A 24,963-nucleotide genomic window follows, 5' to 3' on the forward strand; every position below is an offset into this window, starting at 1 on the left:
GTTGAAACACATTAAAAATTTGAAATGTCTGACCTCAGTGCAAAAATAGAGGCTTCCAACGCAGAAAAAATCTGGGTAGCAGCTTTATATACTGGTACTGGGCTTTCTGCCACAACAAACTGAATAAAAGGATCCATTCTGGAGAGATTTTTAGTGCCTGGCATCACTGAAACTACATATTTTCAGAATACGCACATATAAATACCAAAGCCACCAAATAAGGCACAACAGCTTCGGAAATTGAAATTGAGATTTCACTGTGCGATGTGCTTTTATTAGACAATCAGACATGTCATCTCATCAGCCAATTAGAGCAAAAGATATGTGAGCTTGTCAGCCAAACAATGCACAGAATTAGAGCACATGAGACGATTTAACAGCCAATCACATTTTCAACACGTCAACACACAAACAAAGAAAAATATTAAGCATGAAACAGGAATGAAGTAAATGTCTAAAGTAGTATACAAAGTGTTCAGTACCAAGCAAAGCAATGCTGTACTTATCTTTAATGGCAAGGAAAGTGAAGAACCCGGTTTTCCCGAAAGACAGAATTGCAAACCGCAGGCGCTAATAGTGCTTGCAGCATTCTTCACAAGAATTACTGCATCACAGTTCTGATGAATGGGTTAAGTTTATCTGCTTCTATGAAATAGTGCTGTAATATTTCTTTCAAGCAACCAACAAAATGTTTGGTCTTTTTGCCTTATCATGGGGTGATACAGCTGACATCCCACCCATGCTCTCCACATTCTGCCTGTGAAAAGAATAATCTTTCAGGTCTACAAAGTTCAGAGTATGGTTGACTCTAAGGTGTTGGAAACATTCAGTACCTAGAGTGTTATATGAACTGAAGCAGTTGCTAGTGTTCATCATCCCAGGGAGGATCTTTTCCTTGCATTTTTCGACCCTTGCTGAATTCCACCAAACACTCAAATTCCAACAATTTCACAACTGCTGCCATGTTTCCTTTTGCCAAATATCACCTCATCTTGTGTATCACCCACTTGATAAACACTTCACCACAGAAGGAAGACCAGTTCATCAATGTACATGAAAACATTCTGAAATGCGTGACAAGTCTCACTACAGCTCTGGACAACAAATGGAGACCCACATGGTGCAGAAGTCGAAGATTTCTTGGATCGTCATTTGTGAATTACCAACCAAGTACCGATATGGGCACTCCATTTGAATATGGTATCTGTGGTAGTCCACTGCCCATGGTAGTATGTTGTGCTCCACCAACCACAACCCTAAGACAGCTTTGCTTAAACTATAAAATGCAACTTCACCTAGAGGGCACTCACAGCACTCCATTGTCAAGACTGGGCTACAAATATGCAAATGATAACTGACTTTGAATGAGCCCAAAATTAGCAATGCATCACAGCACTCAATACTGTGTTGACATTGGTTGAACAATAATATCAAATTTGACTTGAGCAGAGTAAGTACTAAAGCATACTACGAACTAGCCTCAAGTTATAACTCTGCTTAAAAATTGACAGCTTCATGAAACAGGAAATTTATAATCTAGGTTACAACAAATAGTTAGCTTCACCTACTGAAGCTGTGCTCTTAGTATTCTGCCTATGCCCACCCTCAGAAGTGGTGACATATTTGGAGAAATTTCTCAATATTGTTGACAAGCAAGATTACAAATTCCACTGCTGCACTGCAAGTTACGGATAACTCGGTCATCACAATCAAACACTGGAATATCCAGAATGGAATTATGACAGTATTATGATAAGAATAGTTGCTACTCACCATATAGCAGAGATGTTGAATCGCAGATAGGCACAACAAAAAGTGTGATGAACAATGCGCGTGCCCCCCCCCCCCTCCCCCACACACACTCGACCACAGTCTTTTGGCTGCCAAGGCCAGACTGTGAGCAGCAACACATGATGGGAGAAGCAAACTGGCTGATGGGGGTAAGGAGGAGGCTGGGACAGGGAGGGGTAGCAGGGTAGGGGTTGGGGGCAGTAAGGTGCTGCTTGTGGGAGCATATAGGGATGTGGTGGGGAGAGGGTACGGCAGCTGGATGCAGTTGGGGGGCTAGATAAGAGGGGGGGAGGCAGTGGAAAAGGAGAGAATTAAAAAGACTGTAGGTGTGTTGGTTGAATAGAGGGCTGTGTAGTACTGGAATGGGAACAGGGAAGTGGATAGGTGGGTAAAGGACAATGACTAACAAAGGCTGAGGCCAGGAGGATTACAGGACTTAGGATATATTGTAAGGAGAGTTCCCACCTGCACAGTTCTCAAAAGCTGGCACTGGTGGGAAAGATCCAGATGGCGCAGGCTGTGAAGCAGTCACTGAAATGAAGAACATCATGCTGGACTGTGTGCTCAGCAACTTGGTGGTCCAGCTGTTTCTTGGGCACAGTTTGTGGGTGGCCATTCATACGGACAGACAGCTTGTTAGTTATCACATCCACGTAGAATGCAGCACAGTGACTGCAGCTTAGCTTCTAAATCACATGGCTGCTTTCACAGGTAGCCCTGCCTTTGATGAGATGGGTGATGCTTGTGACTGGACTGGAGTTGGTGGTGGTGGGTGGATGTATGGGACATCTACGCTCCCATGAGCAGCACTTTACTGTTCCCCACTTCTACCTTGCTATCCCTCCCCCATCATCACCCCAGCCTCCTCCTTCCCCCCCCCCTCCCCCAACCAGTTTGCTTCACCCATCATGTGCTGCTGCTCACAGTCTGGCCTTGGCAGACTTAAGATTGTTGTCATTTGTGTATTGTTTGTCTAGCCCTGATAAATGCCGAAAGCTTTGTTTGACAGTCTTTTTGTTGTGCCTATCTGCGACTCAGCATCTCTGCTATATGGTCATTACAATCAGGTTTTCTGCTTTGACACTCGTTGGCTTTACCAAAACACAACAAAACTGTCACCTTTCAACCTAACATGGACCCAGATTGGTCTGCTACCACAACCAGACTTTGTGCTATCAGATTTGTTGGTTTTGACAACACACAACTGAACTGTTAGTCTACAACCTAACCTTTGGGTTACGCTACTGGTCATTGTCACCACAACCAGACTTTTTTGCTTTCACATTCGTTGGCTTCACTAACTCACAACCGAACTGTTACATTCGAAGCTGACCTTGATGTTGGGCAACACTACAGATCATTCTGTCACCACAGATATTTTTTTTTTTTTTTTTTTTTTGCTTTCACATTCATTGGCTTTGCCAATTCACAACCAAACTTTTACTTTCCAAGCTAATGTAGAAATCAAGCCATACTACAGATCAGTCTGTCACCACAACCGGGTCTATTGTGGCAATTCAAACATTGCCCTTGTTTCCCAGCCTGACGACAGCCTCAGAAACTGCAAAATATATAGAGAAAAACAACCTAACCACGCTCTGGGGAAAAAAGTAGCAGGCAGTATTATTGACAACCAAAACTATATGTAAAGGTATAGCGCTACTTATTTCTATACCGTATGTATATTACTTTGTAATTGGCTAACTAGGTCACATCTGCTGTGCTCACAGTAACTGGCTGATAATAGCAAATCTAGTTACCAGTCATCTTAATTTCAGTGTTCTGGAAGCTATTTGGTGGATATTATATTTACACTTGTGTATTTCAAAAACATGCAGTTTCAATGCCAGGTGCATCATAGATCTCAAAATGACATCATTTGGAGTAAGGAATATGCGCTACAGTGGCAGAAAGTCTAAGACAGGTATATAAAAAATTTACCCATAATCGTAAGAATGGAATGCACAGCATCAGTAAACAAAGTGAAGATACAAGCCTCAAGAAATTGTTATGCTCCACAGTAGTGAGGTGACTGAAAGAAACTACCCATGGATAGTCACTTTTAATGATAAAGCACTAGCAAAACAAAAGCTGACAAACTAATGTGACCTCCAGAGGAGTATAAAGTTTTGATCTGGTATGTTGTTGTTTGTACCTTCAAAACTACAAGTCATTAGCTTTGACCAGTGATATAAAAAATGCTACAAACACCATAAACAAATGGCAACTCTAATGTGATGTACTGATTTTTCTAACAGGCTACACTACAGATCAGCCTGTCACGACAACCAGATTTTTTAATCACATTTGTTGTCTTCACCAACTAACAACAGAACTGTGAATATATGCACTGAAAGGTGACGTGACAGCAGCCATTCACTATGTCACTGACCAAAGATGACTTCTATCGAATGTTCCTCTCAACCTCAAAGCAGAATGGGAACACTGATTTTTATACCTCAATATCTCCACTAGACGTATGTAGGTCTAAACAACAATTAAATAATATATGATCACACTTCAAAGGATACGCCTGGGTTTGAATTACTATTCAAGATCTGGTTGGTTACTGACACAATAACAACAAACACTGGCAGGTATCCCATTTCTCAGCATAATTGGAAGAATAACTTCTCCAACTTATGTCTGAGGTGCTGAGAAGCAAGACATTCACCGTATAGTTCAAGAATGTCCTCCGAGATCTGTCCCTGGCAATCTAACAGTGTTCTTAATGATGGAGGAATCAATAAATTACAGTTGTGACCAAGATATTAGTTTGTAATACGATATAAGCATAAATATTAATTTTTACTGATGTAGCCTTATACTACACAAAATATAATAAAAATCTGTAATGCAGCTCACTTTAATCTTTACATGATACTAAAACTGTCTTTGACAATTTCACCCATTCCATTATAGGAGAAAGATAAAGGTGTGATTTCTGGAGATACAACGAAGCAATATTACCACTACTATGCCTTCCATACTACTGAAAACATCTTCATATTAGCTTTGGCTTTCTAGCTTTAGGTGTCTATTACAAGATCTGAATAGCCACACTTTGAGATTCCAACACCTGATTTTTATTTGGTCCTGTATAAACATTGGACTGTAATGTAGGACAAATGAAAGAGTATAATATTACATGGATAAAAAGACAGAGAAAATCAATACTGGAAACAACACATTCACAAACCATACAATAATACACAAACAACATAGCATATAACATTACAAAACCACAAAATTTTAACAATGGCTAAAGCAGCAACTGTTGGAAATCTTCGATGAAAACAATGACAGCCAAACAGTTGCAGAATAAAGATTTATTGTAATCCTTGTCCACGGTTTTGGTATAACTACATATACCTTCATCAGAAGCAAAAATACACCTGAACAGGGAGACACCTTCATTAGCAAAAAACTTAGCAACATAACTGAGATAGAAGAAAAAACACTTGTAGCTTTAAGTAACCATGAAAATTACCGAAGTATTACAAGCACAAAAACATTTAGTTACTCACATCATGCAGTAGAAATGCATTAAACAATTGTGCCCTCTCACGGTGAAACTGTCTGCCCTAGTGCTTCCACACCCTCTTCACACTAGTTCACAGGCTAAGAACTGATAGCATGCCGTGTTTGAATCGACCATCTCTCTATAATTATGCTGTACAGATGGAGATGATATTTTAATTTTAACTTCTGATGATGCCTTCGGCACAATTGTTTTATGCATCTCTACTGCAGGAAGTGATTTTAGTAAGTGACTAAAAGATTTTGTGCTTATAATACTTTGGTAATTTTCATGGTTACTTAAAGCTACAAGTGGTTTTTCTTCTATCTCAGTTACGTTGCTAAGTTTTGCTAATGAAGGTGTCTTCCTGTTCACGTGCATTTTTGCTTCCGATGTAGGTATATCTAGATATACCGAAACGATGGTCAAGGATTTCATTAAATCTCTGTTCTGCAACTGTTTGGCTGTTATCTTTTACCATGAAGATTACAATATCATTTCTGATATGTCTTTTACCTAACTTATAGCACTAGAAATCATTTAAATTACATACATTTATGAGGAATTGTTTTCATTTCTTCTGGAATATATGAGGGTTGTCAATTTAGTTTTTCATAGTCAGTGGAAGCTTACTGTAAACCCTTATTCCAGACTGGATAAAACATTTTTACACTATATTCAGAATTACTGGGTGTTTGTTTCTGTCCTGTGTCATGAAAATACCACAATTAGTGTATAAAGTTTTCAGTTGTTGATTAAAAAATCATCACTGAGTAGATATACTGACTTGTGAGGATTAATATTCCATGTGTCTTTCACAGGTGACTATTAAGAGGTCTGATTCGTAACACCACAGATCATCCTCATAGCTCTTGTTTTATTAGTTTAAAAACTTTTTCTACTTTTACATTTCCCCAGAGTATTGTGCCACATGAGACCAGTGAGTTGAAATATACATGATATGTTATCATTATTTCCCTGTCAACTTTGGGTGCATTATTGCTTCAGATGTAACCTGCATTGAGGATTTCATGACCTAGATACTTGTAGCATCAGCAGACATTATTATACAAGTATTTGCCTTATTGCTGATGCTGGTAAGTTGTTAATGTAAACCAAGAAGATCTGCTGTCCGAAGACTGAACTTTGAGGAACACTGTACTTAAAGAGTTCACCACTATGACTTTACTGTTTCACCTGCAACTGTTACAGTGTTACAGCAACTGTTTGCTATCATGCAAGCAAGATTCTGGTCAGGCTAGTGGTTCACCTTCAATGCCATAGTGTGGCACAGTTGAAAGCTTTAGTGAAGTCACAGAAAATCGCCAAAAGAAATCGTGTACAGTTCAGTTTATCTAGAATTTCTTTTGTGAGACAATATTGTTCTTGTTACATAAAAACATGGGAGAACTGCCAGACATCAGTAACACAGCAATCTGTGTGGTTCAATAAAATAAGAAAATACATAAGCAACTTTGCATAAGCTTAAAAACATTTAATACAAAATAATTTTTAAAATTGAACCAACATACAGTGTTTAGAACCTGGGAGAGTGAAACGTGTAATGTGTACTTGTGGTATTGTTGCTATAGATTGACATCACATTCCTGATATTTTCTAACAACGAATCGTACAAAGAATGAAGTATTTTTGAGATCCTGGACTGGTTCCAACAAGTAAACAGTATAATTTCGCAGAAAGCAATTTTAAATACAGAAACGGTTATATATCGCAACGTAAACATAAATATGTACGGGATAGATTAGATATTATCAAAGCAGCATTACAGAAAATGAGTCTCTGACTTCAAATATTTGTTAAGTGTAAGTCAAATCTGGGAATTAAGTGCACATTTCTCACAATAGTACGTAAGCAGGAACTGCTTCGATTGTGACCGGAATTAGACACTGTGACACGCATAAGCAGTATAACCAAAAGACAATCAAGAAACAATGACTTAAAGGTGTGTTACCACAATCTATCCTGGAAATATCCTGTACAATATACCTCTGAATTTGATCATAAAGACAGTGTGTTCTGATCTCACAGTTTCTGGTTGCACTGAACAAAAAAAAAACCGTAATATGATAATGTCAGGGAAATGCAAATAAAGGTAAATTCATGTAGCGAAATGTCAATTACTGGGAAGAAGTTGAATATTTTAGCAACTAAAATAACAATCGGCAAAGTCTTATAAAAGGATTCACTAATGGCTTAGTAATTTGGCCAAAGACCGCTACATTGTTTACAAACATTGACAGCCCGTTCTTCCAAGTTAAGCGATGTAAAACTAGTGAAAGCAGCGTGTACAGTAACGTAAAATTTACAACACATACTTCGTATACGCATATCCGATGTCCAACACAACTGTTTGCCTATCAGTTGTCACGCCAAGTCCAATTCCTTCATAAAAAGCCATCACATAAACACATTGAAAGGCTAACTGACACTGACATCACCTTCATAGATACATAAGATACCAAAGATAAAACACTCACATCGAGCGACTTCAACAGGGTGGATGATCGTAATATCATAAACATCCATAAAAAATGTTTTTACGAATAGTACTTTTATAAATAACATTTAAAGACGCGTAAAACCGTAGTATAATCTACTGAGCACCTATCCCTCAAAACTTGCAAAGAAATAATGAACATCACTAGCTCTTCAAAATTCCCAAATCTGCAAGGCATCATCAATAGCATTCGGCTGTCGAATGAAAGCATCAAAGTTAATTTACTAAAAGTGTATAGACAAGCAGCCTCTGTCGTATGATGGCCTCAACATTAGCACACTACATGAACGTAGCCAAACTTCCTCCACAGATCCAATTGTGGCAGTAAATAATATGTGGTAACACTAATACTATTCATAATAATAATAAAATTTTATTGTCATTCAGCTCTTACAGCAATAGACAAAGTAAAAAAAATACATTTCTACATTAAGTACTGTATCAATGTAATTTAATTTACTTGAAAGAAGTAAAATTAGAAACTACATATTAGATAGCAGTATTTTCATCTTCAAAAAATTCATCAGCTATGTGAAAAGAATTGTGTACTAGTAGCTTAAACAATTAAGCTTTAAAAATACTTACAGGTAATTCTTTAAAATCTGCTTAGCCTACTGCATTAAAAATCCTTAGTTCAAGGACTAGGTAGGAGTTATGTGATTTAGATAACCTGCAATATGAAATTTCTCCACATTTTCTGTTTCTAGTGTTATACCTATGTACATCGTTGTCAAGGCGGCTGGAGTAGCCGTGCGGTTCTAGGCACTACAGTCTGGAACCACGCGACCGCTACGGTCGCAGGTTCGAATCCTGCCTCAGGTATGGATGTGTGTGATGTCCTTAGGTTAGTTAGGTTTAAGCAGTTCTAAGTTCTAGAGGACTTATGACTTCAGCAGTTGAGTCCCATAGTGCTCAGAGCCATTTGAACCATTTTTTAACCATCATTGTCAATGCACAATTAGAAACATTGTTCCTGACACACAATAAAACATTATAGATGAATAAGTTTACTACCGACAGATATTCCAGTTTAATGAACAGAGATTTACAATGTTCTGTTTTATTGGAAACAGTTATTATTCCTATTACTTTCTTCTACAAGAGTAACACGTCATTTAAATGACAACTACTACCCCATATTAAAATCCCATATGGTATGATACTTTGGAAGAAAGCAAAATATCCTGATCTTACAGAGTTATTTGGAACATATCGTTTTAAATTACTAATTAAACAAATAACTATTGAAAATCTAGCAGATACAATGTTAATGTGTGGTTCTTTGGTCAATTTATTGTCAATAAGGACATATAAAAATTTAACAATTTCTAATACACAACAGTTAGGAATGTCTTTGAAGATAAAGTTAAGTACCTTTGTTTTGCTTTCATTTAGTAGGAAATTGTTCACTCTAAACCATAATGAAGAATAAGCAAGGGTATTTTCGATTAATATTTTCAGTGTGCTTAGATGTGAGCTTTTATTTAGAATACTTGTGTCATCAGCACAGAACACTGTGTGACGATTAATGAATAAAGGCAGATAATTAATCAGCCATAAAAACAAAGATCCAAGGACAAACCCTTGTGACACTCCAGACCTTATGCAAACAAAATTTGACTTCTCACTGCCAATGCACACAACTTGTTGGCGTTCTCTAGGGAAGCTTTAAACATAATTATGCTGTTGTCATCAAAACCATAATAGAATAGCTAATTCAACAAAGTATCATGCTCTACACAGTCAAAAGCTCTACTCTGGTTGCAGAATGTAGCCTGGGCATGTCCTCTAGTCTCTGACACATCTAGGACGAATTTTACTAGGGAGTTCATTGCATCAGTTGTGGATTTACCTTTTCTAAATCAAAATTGTTTACCACTAATTATATTTGAGTTATCCAAATAAACACAAACTCCAGTATAAATAATTGTTTCAAAAATTTTAGACAGTATGGGGGTTACGGATATAGGTCAGTGGGACTGTTCTTTTCATCTTATTTACATATAGGCACAACTTTAGAAATTTTTAGCACACCAGGAAACTTACTATCAACTAGACATTTACTTACACAATAAGTTAAATGATAAATTACACAATCAATAACATCTTTCAGCACATTAGATGAAAGATCATATTAATCAACACTAGCTGAACTTTTGAAATATTTCACTGTTTTCAGGATGGTTTTTGAACGTACTTCAGTGAGAGAAAAAAAAAGCTTGTGGGAGGCTTTTCAAAGCAGTTATTCATGATAATAAGTACATTTTCTGAGGATTTATTTATAGTACTACTAATCTCCTTGACAAATTGGATGAAAAGTTTATCAAACTATTCTGGGGTTATGGCAATATCATGTTTTTATTAAGTGTGTGTAATAGAGTTGCACACTCCAGGCTTTTTTACTTTTGTTTTTGGACTTTTAAATGTTTGCTATATTATGCAATGGAGAAAACAAGATACACACATCAAAAAAAGTTTTGCTTCACCCCAGTTCCCAGACCTCCTGAAGATAGATGTTGAGTGTAGATATTGTGTCACAGACACAGTCCCTTTGACTGTTCAGAGATGTTACTAAACCTGACCAAAGATGTAAACAATCATGCACGAGCAGCGCCTATTAGACAGAGGGCTCCGACAGCCGATCAGTTCCAGTCATTCCAAGAGGAAGGATGTACACAGCTCGTGTCGTCTGTAGATCAACCATGCCTCAATGGTCAATACCGCGGTTCGATGGCGTCCGCATTGTTACTTTGTGCCAGGAAGGGCTCTCAACAAGGGAAGTGTCCAGGCGTTTCAGAGTGAACCAAAGCGATGTTGTTTGGACATGGAGCAAATACAAAGAGTTAGGAACTGTCGATGACATGGTCCATCTTTGGAATTACGACACCATGCAGCATGGTACAGATGGACCCGACCACATGCCGAATGGACTGCTCGGGATTAGCATCACGTTCTCTTCACTGTCGAATGTCACATATACCTTCAGACAATCAATGGTGACGTGTTTAGAGGCAACTACTCAGGCTGAACGCCTTAGACACACTGTCCAGCAAGTGCAGCAAGATGGAAGTTCCCTGCTGTTTTGGGGTGGCATTATGTGGGACCGACGTGTGCCGCCGATGGTCATGGAAGGCACCATAACAGCTGTATGATACGTGAATGCCATCCTCCGACCGATAGTGCAACCATATCGGCAGTATATTAGAGAAGCATTCGTCTTCATAGAAGCCAATTCGCACCTCCATCATGCACCTCTTCTGAATGACTTCCTTCAGAATAACGGCATCACTCGACTAGAGTGGCCAGCATGTTCTCCAGACATGAACCCTATCGAATATGCCTGGGATAGATTGAAAAGTGCTGTTTATAGACGACGTTACACACCAACCACTCTGAGGGATCTATGCCGAATCACCGTTGAGGAGTGGGACAATCTGGACCAAAGTACCTTGATAAATTTGTGGATAGTATGCCGCGACGAATACAGGCATGATCAGTGCAAGAGGGCATGCTACTGGGTATTAGAGTTACCAGTGTCCACCACCTCTAAAGGTCTCGCTGTATGGTGGTACAACATGCAATGTGTAGTTTTCATGAGCAATAAACAGGGCGAAAATGATGTTTATGTTGATCTGTATTCCAATTTTCTGTACAGGATCTGGAACCCCACAGAACCGAGGTGATGCAAAACTTTTTTTGATGTGTGTATTTATTCCCACATTTACTCATCAACGGCTTACAGTTCTACAAACCAACATGAACGCATGCGCATTATAAGAAACGTAAACCATAGAACAAGTATTTCAGTCTAGTTTGAAACTGCCACAGCATGGAAAGTTTATGCACCACTGCACACTTGCAAAGACAAAACGTCAGAACAGGTCGTTTCATGACTCTCCCCTTTCGTGTTAACAATACCACAGATTGAATTTCACTCGTCAACCATTATAACTACTCCTTTCTTGAAAGCAGGTGGTGCATGATGTGAGTCAGTGTTTCTGACAGGGAGTAGGGTAGTCATCCTTGATGTCGGTCTTGGTGTCCCAGTGCGTGGTTCACCATGGTGCTCATGGGGTACAGGAACACTTCTTGTTGCTGAGTCTTCTTTCTTCACTGGTTTGTAGGCATTGTTGGTCTCAGTTGGCGTAACTTTCTCTTGACTGACTGGCGAAGTCTGAGACTGTGATTGTGTCATCTGGCTTGCTGTGCAAAAACTCTCCAGGGTAACGCCTACCTTGAGTGTTTTTGCACAGCATGGCAAATGATACAATCACTACCACAGACTTAGCCACATAGTTAAGAGAATATATACGCCAACTGAGACTGACGATGTCTAGAAACCGGTTGGAAAGAAACTTGTTCATTTTGCGGAGCTAGACAAATGGACATATGTGTTCTTAGGCAATGATGCAGTTCATAAGATATTGCAGCCACTGTACGACAGACCGTATCCAGTAGTCAGAAGCGGCATCAATACTTTCAACATAATGATCAATGATAAAACCACTACAGTTGTGTTGGATCGGATCAAGCCAGCGTTTATGGATGCTACAGACACGATTACCACTGTGAAATGTAAACCATAAGACAAGTATATCAATGCAGCTTGAAACTGCCACAGCACAGAACGTTTGTGCATCACTTGTGAAGAAAAAGTGTCAGAACAGGTCGCCGCAAATGTAATAGAATCAGATGCATTCCCACACAAGCTAAAATACCCCAAGTAACACTGGTCGCCAAACAAAAGTGACGATCACAAAACTGAAAACTACAGGCCAGTCTCAGTGCCTCTTGCCTTCTTCGAAGTAGCTGAAATATCTTATATAACAGAATTATAAGTTTTGTCAACAAACGCCATCTAATATTTGCATATCAAAATGTATTCAAAAATGTAAATCGAATAGCATAGCAGCTGATCAGTTAAATGAAGAGGTAATAAGTGGCATCAAAAACAAGAAATTTGTGATAGGTACCCTTAAACTATGGAATATTGTGATAAGAGACACTGATTATGACCTAATAAATTTCTCCTTGAAAAATAATGTTTAGTTCTTAAAACTGAAAATGATCTTCATAAAACTGAAAATACTACAGACATCAAAAAAAGTTTTGCATCACCTCGGTTCCTAGAGTTCAGGAAACTGTACAGAAAATTGGAATAGAGATCAACATAAACATCATTTCTGCCCTTTTTATTGCTCATGAAAACCACCCATTCCAAGTTGTACCACCAAACAGCGAGACCTTCAAAGGTGATGGTCCAGACTGCTGTACACACCGGTACCCCTAATACCCAGTAGCATGTCCTGTTGCATTGATGCTTGCCTTTAATCGTCATGGCTTACTATCCACAAGTTCATCAAGGCAGTGTTGGTCCAAATTGTCCCAATCCTCGACGGCGATTCAGCGTGGATCCCTAAGAGTGGTTGGTGAGTCACGTCGTCTATAAACAGTACTTTTCAATCTATCCCCGGCATATTCGATAAGGTTCATGTCTGAAGAACATGCTGGCCACTCTAGTCGAGCGATGTCGTTATCATGAAGGAAGTCATTCGCAAGATGTGCACGACAGGGGCGCGAATTGTCGTCCATGAAGACGAATGCCTCGCCACTATGCTGCCGATATGGTTGCACTATCGGACAGAGGATGGGATTCACGTATCGTACAACCGTTACGACGCCTTCCGTGACCACCAGCGGCGTACGTCGGCCCCACACAACGCCATCCCGAAACACTAGGGACTCCAACTTGCTACACTCACTGGACAGTGTGTCTAAGGCTTTCAGCTTGACCGGGTTGCCTCAAAACACGTCTCCAACGACTGCCTGGTTGAAGGCATATGTGACACTCATAAGTGAAGAGAAAGTGATGCCAGTCCTGAGAGGTCCATTCGGCATGTTGTTGGGCCCATCTGTATTGCCCTGCATGGTGTTGTATTTGCAAAGATGGATCTCGCCACAGACGTTGGGAGTGAAGTTGCGCATATGTAGCCAATTTGCGTCGTACGACGACGTCCTGTGGCTGCACAAAAAGCATTATTCAAAATGGTGGCGTTGCTGTCTGTGTTCCTCGGAGTCATAATCCGTAGGTAGCGGTCATCCACTGCTTCCTAGCCCTTGGGCGGCCTGAGCGAGGAATGTCATCAGTAGTTCCTCTCTCTCTGTGGGAGGTTCCATGCCCTCTTTTGCATGTTGCCTCTCATTTTCATCAATTTTATTAATGTTGTATGTCACTGCACGGTACTAACAGACCGAATAAGGTCATTGTAATGAGAGTATTTGTTTTGAGAGCTCAAAAATACTTTTCCCTTGATTCCTATACATGTTGGGTTACTTCCCTTGGTGGCCTATGAGAGTCGAGCATCGGAGGACGCAGCACACTGCATTACCGGTTGGGGGCTGCACTTCCCCGAATTCTGAGGAGTTCGTGGTTGGCTCTGAGCACTATGGGACTTAACATCTGAGGTCATCAGTCCCCTAGTACTTAGAACTACTTAAACCAAACTAACCTACGGACATCACACACATCCATGCCTGAAGCAGGATTCGAACCTGTGACCATAGCGGTCGTGCGGTTCCAGACTGAAGCGTCTAGAACCGCTCGGCCACACCAGCTGGAGAGGGGTTCGTACGATGGGTTTAAGCAACTGGCGGGACGACTGATGTTGGTCGAGTTTCGCCTATTGTATGCAGGGCGAAACGACCTCGAGACGTCTGAGTGTTTCCGCAGTTTATGTGTTCACCGTTCTGGCGCGTCTGGAACGAAGACTCCTGCCACCGACTGACTGCATTGTCCTATTGATTCTGAGAATACTTGTGGACCGTCCCCTGCTGGGTGTGGCTGTCTGGCGCCGGATGGCCAGTGGTCTAGGCATGTTGTTTTCGTAGCTGGTCAAACGGCAGGTTCAGTGCCCTCAGCTGAATAGCAGAGGCATGATTGGTCAACTTAAACTAAGCCTAGTTTACGTCATAAAGCCCTGCTCTAAATTGGAGGGAATGGTCGCCATTGGCGCGAATGATGTTCTGAGACAGTGTGGGGGAATTTTGGAATCAGCACTGAATGCTGATTCGAGGTTTTTCGAGGAGAGTAAGGAGTTGTAAGACTGAGATTTAGGAAGTAGGTTTTAAATTGTAAGACATTTCCAGGGGCAGATGTGGACTCTGACCACAATCTATTGGTTATGAACTGTAGATTAAAACTGAAGAAACTGCAAAACAGCGGGAATTTAAGGAGATGGGACCTGGATAAACTGTCAGAACCAGAGGTTGTAGAGAGTTTCAGGGAGAACATTAGGGAACGATTGATAAGAACGGGGGAAAGAAATACAGTAGAAGAAGAATGGGTAGCTTTGAGAGATGAAATAGTGAAGGCAGCAGAGGAGCAAGTAGGTAAAAATATGAGGGCTAATAGAAATCTTTGGGTAACAGAAGAGATACTGAATTTAATTGATGAAAGGAGAAAATACAAAAATGCAATTAACGAAGCAGGCAAAAAAGGAATAAAAAGTCTCAAAAATGAGATCGACAGGAAGTGCAAAATGGCTAAGCAGAGATGGCTAGAGGATAAATGTAAGGATGTAGAGGCGTCTATCACTAGGGGTAAGATAGCTACTGCCTACTGGAAAATTAAAGAGACCTTTGTAGAAAAGAGAACCACTTGCACGAATATCAAGAGCACAGATGGAAACCCAGTTCTAAGCAAAGAAGGGAAAGCAGAAAGGTGGAAGGAGTATATAGAGGATCTATACAAGGGCGATGTTCTTCAGGACAATATTATGGAGATGGAAGAGGATTTAGATGAAGATGAAATGGGAGATATGACACTGTGTGAAGAGTTTGACAAAGCACTGAAAGATCTAAGTCGAAACAAGGCCCTGGGAGTAGGCAACATTCCATTAGAACTACTGACAGCCTTGGGGGAGCCAGCCCTGACTAAACTCTACCATCTGGTTCAAATGGCTCTGAGCACTATGGGACTTAACATCTGAGGTCATCAGTCCCCTAGATCTTAGAACTACGTAAACCTAACTAACCTAAGGACATCACACACACCCATGCCTGAGGCAGGATTCGAACCTGCGACCGTAGCGGTCATGCGGTCCCAGACTGAAGAGCCTAGAACCGCTCAGCTTCAACGGCTGGCTACCATCTGGTGAGCAAGATGAATGATACAGGCGAAATACCCTCAGACTTCAAGAAGACTATAATAATTCCAATCCCAAAGAAAGTAGGTGTTGACAGATGTGAAAATTACGGAACTATCAGTTTAATAAGCCACGGCTGCAAAATACTAACGCGAATTCTTTACAGACGAATGGAAAAACTGGTAGAAGCCGACCTTGGGGAAGATCAGTTTGGATTCCGTAGAAATATTGGAACACGTGAGGCAATACTGATCTTACGACTTATCTTAGAAGCTAGATTAAGAAAAGGCAGACCTACGTTACTAGCATTTGTAGACTTAGAGAAAGCTTTTGACAATGTTGACTAGAATAGTCTCTTTCAAATTCTGAAGGTGGCAGGGGAAAAATAAAGGGAGCGAAAGCCTATTTACAATGTGTACAAAAACCAGATGGCAGTTATAAGAGTCGAGGAGCATGAAAGGGAAGCAGTGGTTGGGAAGGGAGTGAGACTGGGTTGTAGCCTATCCACGAAGTTATTCAATCTGTATATAGAGCAAGCAGTAAAGGAAACAAAAGAAAAATTCAGAGAAGGAATTAAAATCCATGGAGAAGAAATAAAAACTTTGAGGTTCGCTGATAACAATTGTAATTCTGTCAGAGACAGCAAAGGACCTGGAAGAGCAGCTGAACGGAATGGACAGTGTCTTGAAAGGAGAGTATAAGGTGAACATCAACAAAAGCAAAACAAGGATAATGGAATGTAGTCGAATTAAGTCAGGTGATGCTGAGGGAATTAGAATAGGAAATGAGACACTTAAAGTAGTAAAGGAGTTTTGCTATTTGGGGAGCAAAGTAACTGATGATGGTCGGAATAGAGAGGATATAAAATGTAGACTGGCAATGGCAAGGAATGTGTTTCTGAAGAAGAGAAATTTGTTAACTTCGAGTATAGATTTAAGTGCCAGGAAGTCTTTTCTGAAAGTATTTGTATGGAGTGTAGCCATGTATGGAAATGAAACGTGGACGATAAATTGTTTAGACAAAAAGGGAATAGAAGCTTTTGGAATGTGGTACTACAGAAGAATGCTGAAGATTAGATTGATAGATCACATAACTAATGAGGAGATATTAAATAGAATTGGGGAGATGTTTGTGGCACAACTTGACTAGAAAAAGGGATCGGTTGGTAGGACATATTCTGAGGCATCAAGGAATCACCAATTTAGTACTGTAGGGCAGCGTGGAGGGTAAAAATCGTAGAGGGAGACCAAGAGATGAATACACTAAACAGATTCAGAAGGACGTAGGTTGCCTTAGGTACTGGGAGATGAAGAAGCTTGCACAGCATATAGTAGCATGGAGAGCTGCATCAACCCAGTCTCTGGACTGGAGACCACAACAACAACAACAACAACAGGGAGTTGAGCAATGTTGGCTTCGCTCTTGCGTTGCACGGGCGCTGGGGTTTCGGGATCTGATCTTCATCAGATTCGGACGGTCTTGTGACTTCGTCGCAGTTTTTCAGCAGAACTTAGAATTCTCGGACAGCCTTCGAGGCCAGGGGTTGAAACAGAGTTGCTGCATACCAGAAGCCGGCGCCTACATTATCAGAAAGCTGCCTACCGACGCCCTGCTACAAATTTCAGGATTGGTAAAGTATTTTGCGGTACCAGCATTCTAGGACCTATCAATTTTATACTGAAGTCCTCAGCAGCACGAGTGCTCGCTTTGCCACAAGTCCACCTTGCTTGTTTCTCCATGTGATCCCATGTGAGCTCTCACTACCAATCGCGATACTGCGATATAGTCGAGAGAGTAATATTTGATTGATTAGGACCTCCAGTCATCATTGCCAAGCTATTGCAGCACAGAGATTAGGAGCCCCTGTTCTCGAGACAACTCTTATTTGCATAATAGTTCAGAATACCCTATCCTTTAACCTACTGTTTGTGTCGATAATCATGTGCCTTTATGTTCTGATGTATAATAAATCCCACTGCAATATTTAAGCTGCATATCATTTTGTAGATATATGCAGAATCCCATTTCCTGTTATTTATTATGATAAAGTTCTCTTTTTTCTCTGAGTAGATTACGATTTTTATTAAATTATTGTGAGTGTAAACTCCTTATTTTATCCACTAGCAGGGTCCACCATCATTTCCCTTCGTTACTGTTGTGTGCATAATTAATTAGGTGGTAGGAAAGGAGGGGGTCGAGTGCATGTCTCGTTCTCATGCAAAATTCGTCAGAATTAAAGAGGTACAAACTCTTCTCCACCTCGACACCTCGAATCTGCATCTCCTTCATGTCTGAACAACATTGCTATGGTTCACTCTGAGACGCTTGGACTCTTCCCTTGTTGAGAGTCCTTCCTGGCACAAAGTAACAATGTGGACGCAATCGAACCGTGGTATTGACCATCCAGGCATGGTTGAACTACAGACAACACAAGCCATGTACCTCCTTCCTGGTGGAATGACTGGATCTGATCGGCTGTCGAACCCCCTCAATCTAATAGGTGCTGCTCATGCTTGGTTGCTTACATCCTTGTGAGGGTTTAATAACATCACTAAACAGTCAAAGTGACAAAGTCTGTGATACAATATCCACAGTCAACGTCTATCTTCAGGAGCTCTGGCAACTGGGGTGATGCAAAACTTTCTTCGATGTGTGTAATTTAAAAGATTTTATGCCACAGGGCTCATATGGCCTCATCTGTTTTTGATATCCGTGAATATTGCTCTCGAAGCTCCAAAGTAGTGGTGTATGCAGATGTATGTCCATTGCGTATAAAAAGGAATCATATAATGAACTAGAGACCTGGTGCAGTTATGTGACAAATGAAATTGTTCAGTACTTTAATGAAAGCTACCTAAATGTAAACACTAGGAAGAACATCTCACAAAGATAGAAAGTAGACTTAATGATGAAATTAAACTGTACACAGGTAATGAAAAGGTAAAAAAAAGCTTTCATTGTAAAATTCCTTGTTTTAACCATTCAATGCAATTTGCAATGGAACATGCCTATTGATTCCCTAGCATGTAAGTTATCTACAAGCATATTTGTAATCAATATTGACTACAAGAATCATCTGTGGAGTAAATAAGGGGAATCATCCTGTGGCCTCTTTCTAAGTATTGGTGTACTGAATGCAGTAAACATGTGTATTCTGAAAGCTATACTGTTTGTGAAAAGGCTGCATGCCAAAAGATATTCTGATTTGTTAAATTACAATGATAAAACTAAAGAATCTTTTACATGAGGAGCCACAGAAAAGCATTCTATGAAAAGGATCCAATGTATACATGGTGGCTGCAGTTAGAATTAGAGGTGCCTGACATTTGAATAGGATGTATTTATTAGGCCAAGTGGTAGTGATAAAAAAAAACCACTCTTGTGATCCATGAAAAGCAGGAACCTTACATAACAGAATGAACACACTCAACACACAATAGCTATGAGCAATGAATAGATTTTTACTTGACAGTAAAACCGTCCCTGAACGATAACATTAGCTCATAACTAGTAAAACTCCTTAAATATGTATACATTGCAATGAATGAAATATGGAATGCCAAAGTCAAAGACTAAACTGTCACTGCTGCTGTTGCATACAACAACATTACTGGCTTGTAATTAAATCTGGTAGTTGCAACAACAACACGCAACACACATAGGAGATGATGGCGATCTGATGCTATAACAGCCTCCTTAATGGAAGTACAGCATCACTGAGAGAATGCATGTTACATTCAGATCAGGTCATGTGCACTGGTTGTGGTTCTGCATTGTGCAGCTGTTGCATCTGTGATGTGTTTGTTATGTTGCTACTGGAAGATGAGGCTGCCTTCAGGATGCTTCAGCTGGTAGTACATACTGGAAAATGTATGTGGGCTTGACATATTGAAAGAAACAGATGTGTTCTTGATGTTCACCACAATGTCCAAAGTCGACACACCTCTTCTTAAAACACAGTGTGGATCAGTGTAAGGAGGTTGTATTGAAGATGTCACACCATTCATAAATAACATTATGTAAGATGTAACGCGCGAGCCCGTCTTCAGCCCATAAAAAGCGCATCATTTGTTTGTGTCGCCTCAACTTATTATCGATTTTTATGTGCTAGGAGAATGAAGAGTTTATTAGGTTGTTTGTACAGATCTCTTATATATTTTTTGTTATGAGAGTCGTTCAATAAGTAATGCCCCACATCTTTATTGTTAAGAGTCAGAATTTGGTGACAATATACATCAATACGTCTTGTCCATGTCCTATTTTACTACATAGTCTCCATCACGTTCTATGGCCATACATCAATGTTGTGGAAGAGCATGTATTCGCTGCTGGTAGGGGCAAAGTGGTGTACCCAACTTTTGTCCCCTGTAACAATCCATGACAGAAAGGCCTCTCTGTCGGTCTCAAAACGCTGCAACAATTCAAATGAAATGGCCTTTCTTTGATTTTTGTGGTCCACTGTGAGCATTCGTGGAATCCATCGTGAGAACCTCTTTGAATATCCGAGAGTCTCAATCATTGCAAACGCACTTCCAATGCTGACCGACAACTATAGAGCCAATTGTCGAATTGTGATGCGCCGCCCGGCACAAGTAATGGCATCTGCACGCTTCAGTATGTCTGGAGCGGTGGCTGTGACAAAGTGTCCCGAGTGAGGCTGATCATGGAGCTCTGTTTCTGCATTTCCTGAGGCTGTAAATTTCTTTATCCATCGTCCAACTGGACTCCTATCAACTGCAGCATCTCCATGCACTGCACACAAACGTTTATGGATGTTCACCACAGTTTCTTTTTCTGCATACAAGAATTCAATAACAGCACGTTGCTTGTAACGTGAGTCGTATGTAGACGCCATTTTGACGCTGTACTATGGCTCTGCCATCTGCCAGAACGATTCGAAACTTCACCGGCTCACAGAACAAACATCAAATGTGAAGCACCAACAAGGACGTTTGTCCATGTATATTAATCGCTTTTTAAGAAAAAAGAGTGGGTCATTACTTATTGAACGACCTTCGTAAATTGTGGCACCCGATGGTCGTGAAAGGCTGTGTCCTGTCAAATCAGAGAGTTTGTTACGCCCAGCCGACTGCTGAATCGCGGCGAGCGCAAATACAGTATAACAACTACGATGCACCTGGCCCCTACGAGCGTTTGCTGGCGACAGCTAAGAAGAAACACTTACTGCTAAAGAGAGAATTAGTGTAATATGTTTGTTCGCAGAGAATGGTTCTTGACTTGTCCTTTTAAGATTTCAGTAGTAGTGTCCGAGTAGTGTTCGAGTAGTGAGCCTTGAGAGAGATAACCTCAAGAATGTGATGAGATCGGCTCGCACCTACTATATGGAAGTAATCTGCAGTGGGGATACAACGCAAGTGTGTTCAAAGCAGTTCTAACTCGTTTAGAAAGATATTATGAGAAGATTATAGGCTGGTATAGAAAATGTTTATTTCGCCAATTTTGGTAGAGTGTAGACTCCCCATGTAGAGGAAAAAATTCCGATTTATTGAAGTGTGAGATTAGTTTCTCCTACATGTAATTAACGGCGCATTGTGCTGCTTAACAGTCATGCAATGGTAGACGAACAGTGAGATATTTTTGTGAGATTTTCCGTTGGATGGTGTACTGAAGAGACGTGTTCACGTGAAGTCGTTTATTTATTTTGTGGTTGAGGGTTAAAGCACGTACTATGGGAAAGTAGCATTACATTGTGTTATTGTGGTTGTACAGGTGTACACAAGCACTGAGGATTTATTGTGTGATTTCAGCGTGAGCGTTGTAATATAGTAAATTTCGGAAACCTTGTTGGATGCACTGAATGTATGGTCTACATTAAAGAGAACAGTCGTCATACATAATAGTTATTTATTGAGAAACAATCGGGAGTTTATTGAGAATTGGATAGCTTTACCCCTTATCCCTAAGCGAAAAACCAAGAACCATTTATTAGAAAACGTGGTAATCCTCTCTGAAAGAGTGCTGTGATTTGAGTTATAAATATTAGTAGGTCATGGAAGTCAACGCCTGAAGTGATTGAGCTTTGTCTGATTATTTAAAGTTCATATAGCTGTAAAGTGGCGGTGACCTAGGCTTTTTGTTTTTATTTTTTAATTACATTACTGCTTAGTCAATTTTGAATAGAGAACTAACACCCCTAAAATCAAACTGCAGGAAATAAAGAAAACGGTTTTGAACTGAAGTAGGCAGTACCCGACTTGTCCTTTATTTCCAAAGCATTATTTGAAAGCAGACTAATATATCGTATATATATTTTCGGAATAATGTAAATCCAAAGGCCATTAAAGTAAAAGACTGGAATATTGGTAAAAGCAAAGTTCAAAGAAATTAAAGTGAAGGAATAGTAATATAGTCAGAGAAAGATACTTAATCTATAGCCAGAGAAAGCAAGTTTAGATGTTATTGAAAAGTGATTAATTGTAAATGATAAGTTATTCCATTTAATTCTGAAAGGTTGAGATTAACAAAATAGTTTATTATGATAAACTTTCGGTAGAGTCAAGGATATTGTTGTAGCTAGATGCTACATTGACAACGAGATATAAACAATATGAAATCATATCTTCTGTAATCTGATTACAATAAGTTATATCTAAAAACATATGAATGTATGCCCTAAATAGTGTGTAAGACGAAGAAAAAAATGTTATCTTGTTACATGTGTCAGTACATTTATTTGTGATAGCTAAACAATTTGTATTCTAGAAGCCAATAAAAAAATGAAAAGAAACCATATTTTTAACTTGTGAGCTTATTCTCCGATGTACGTAAAAATTTATAACGTTCACACTGATTGATGTACGGTTATTCGTTGAATCTTTTTAAAAGAGAAGTAACTACAACCGGCAACGGATCTATATCACATATTCGTCAGTTGTGTACGAAAGCTATCGTTTCTGGCAACTACGTTGTTGAGAAAGTGTTTAGTTGCGTAGTCAGAGTACACACAGTAAGCTCCAGTGTTGGATGCTGTTATTGGTGAAGTACATACGTCATTCCTACTCCCTGTAGATTCTCACATTTAGCGTTTTTCTGGTGACTGATATTAGGTTTGGTGGTAGTTTATCTTTCGAACTAGTGAAACTTAAAGGTCAGATGCGTTGTTGTAATTAATATCCAAATAGCTAATACTGATCCCATTAAACCACTAAAAGTGTTATTGTGTCCTTTCATTTGTAGATAGTGATGTCATAGTGAGCTGTAATGTGATTTATAGCGTAAGAAACTGAATATCGAATCTTACGTGACGTCGTCATGTTAGTACCGACGATTATTTCAAGTCACACAGATTACGAAATTGAGTGTAGGCAGGGTCTTGTGAGGAAAACTCACTGTAGTATTACGAGAGTGAGCTACATGGTTTGACATTGCTTTTCACCTATGTATTGCAGTGCTGTTGAGCCTGTTCGTGCAGTATATCTCCTATGAGTTAAGTGGTATCTAAAGGTTGGCTCAGTACAGAGAGCAACTGTGTAAATCGTGATGCACGTAATGGGTGTTGTGCCATTTCTAGAATCTTTGTGGGGCGAATGGAAGCTGTGGGGTCCTTTGGACGATGAATGAAGTCTGGCTGGTCTTGAGTGGATGACTGCAGAGAATTTGCATCAATAACTTCTCCTAGGCGGCGTTATGCTTCTCCTCAAACAAGTTCTGCTGACAACGAGTTTATGTCTGATTTGTACATGTTTCGCAGACCAAGGAAAACTATGAGATAGCAGTCGTTCAGTTAGTGCGAGTTCATTCTTTAGTACAGAAGGGGAGGCCGACGGTGTTGGCCACCTTTCAGGCAATCAACGATGACATAATCGAGGCGCACACCCTGCAGTCTTACTCAACGAATTTTATGGAAGCTATTCAGTGAAAAATTTCATTCTTGCGTTACTTGTAGCTTTATGTGTCAGGTTCATGATGATATGACTGTAAGTTTGTTAATTATCATAGTTATTGTGGTATTTATATGGAAGTAAGACACTGCGAGAAATTTGAAAAAGTTGACAATGAAAAATAGAGGTAGCTATGATTTTGTTTTCAGTGCGTATTACATAATACGTTGCTGCATATGAAATTTAGCGAACATATGGAAATTATTTTTAGTCTTTGGTGGAGGTCTCAATCTGACACCAATTTAGAGAAAATTGATCTGATGTAGCATACTCATTTGCGATCGCGCCGCCTCAGCGGTGAAAACAAAGTGAAATATCCACAACATTCCTCATATTTCGTAAACGATTTGAGATATTGAAAATAAGTTTTGGCAAATGATAGAACACAAAGAGTATTTTCCCATACGTTTATAACGCAAAACTTCGTTATCTACAGTGTTATTCCAATAGCCATAGACTTTTTTAATGAAAGAATTTAGTTTTTAAGGGCCATCAGTAGCTGGAGAAACAAGAAATACTGTGGGTTTGGGTCTAACATAATTGAAGACATTGCACATTTTTGTACCAAGGATGTGTATTTTCATAAGCTGCTGACTTTACTTATCCTCAGTTCTCCATTAAATAAATCACTGTTTCAGGATTCTCTCGCAACTGTGTCTGTACACCATGTTAGTGAGGTGACATTTTGTAAACACTGCTGTGTTTTGGCAAAAAAAGAGAATTTTAACATGGTAACGAGAGAAATGTGTAGATTTTACTCAAAATTCACCAGTCATGACATTTCTATGAAAGTTACAAAAGGGTTAACAAGCCAAACAAAAATAAATATCTGCATTTTCAGTGGAAATCTTTTTAGATTCCAACCAAAGCGGAGGTGACAGATCTCTTTCAGTGTTCACCATGCAAATGTGGGCGTGGAGGGACTCCACTTAATATGTACGAAAAACATAAGCATCAGCTTCAGTTTAGAATGGCACTTCCCCCTGCAGCGTTCTGCATTTTCCCGTGGCGACTGCCCATAACCCCCTTCACTACTGTTCTCTCCAGGTGTGCCCTTCTGACCGTGCATCTACTGCTCACGGTACTTTG

The 24,963-nt window shown here is 39.8% G+C and overlaps 1 protein-coding gene across 1 annotated transcript in view; it reads right to left on the reverse strand.

The window, feature by feature from the left end:
• LOC126199097 (actin-related protein 10) overlaps positions 1-7,778 on the reverse strand; it is a 51,961-nt gene extending 44,183 nt beyond the window's left edge. The window contains exon 1 of the mRNA XM_049935847.1: positions 7,648-7,778. Within this exon, the coding sequence (XP_049791804.1) occupies positions 7,648-7,730 (83 nt within the window). The 5' untranslated portion in view covers positions 7,731-7,778. The remainder of the gene's footprint in view (positions 1-7,647) is intronic.
• Between the last annotated feature and the right edge of the window lie 17,185 nt (positions 7,779-24,963).

The sequence above is a fragment of the Schistocerca nitens genome, chromosome 8, assembly GCF_023898315.1.
Source record: "Schistocerca nitens isolate TAMUIC-IGC-003100 chromosome 8, iqSchNite1.1, whole genome shotgun sequence".
Taxonomy (NCBI): domain Eukaryota; kingdom Metazoa; phylum Arthropoda; class Insecta; order Orthoptera; family Acrididae; genus Schistocerca; species Schistocerca nitens.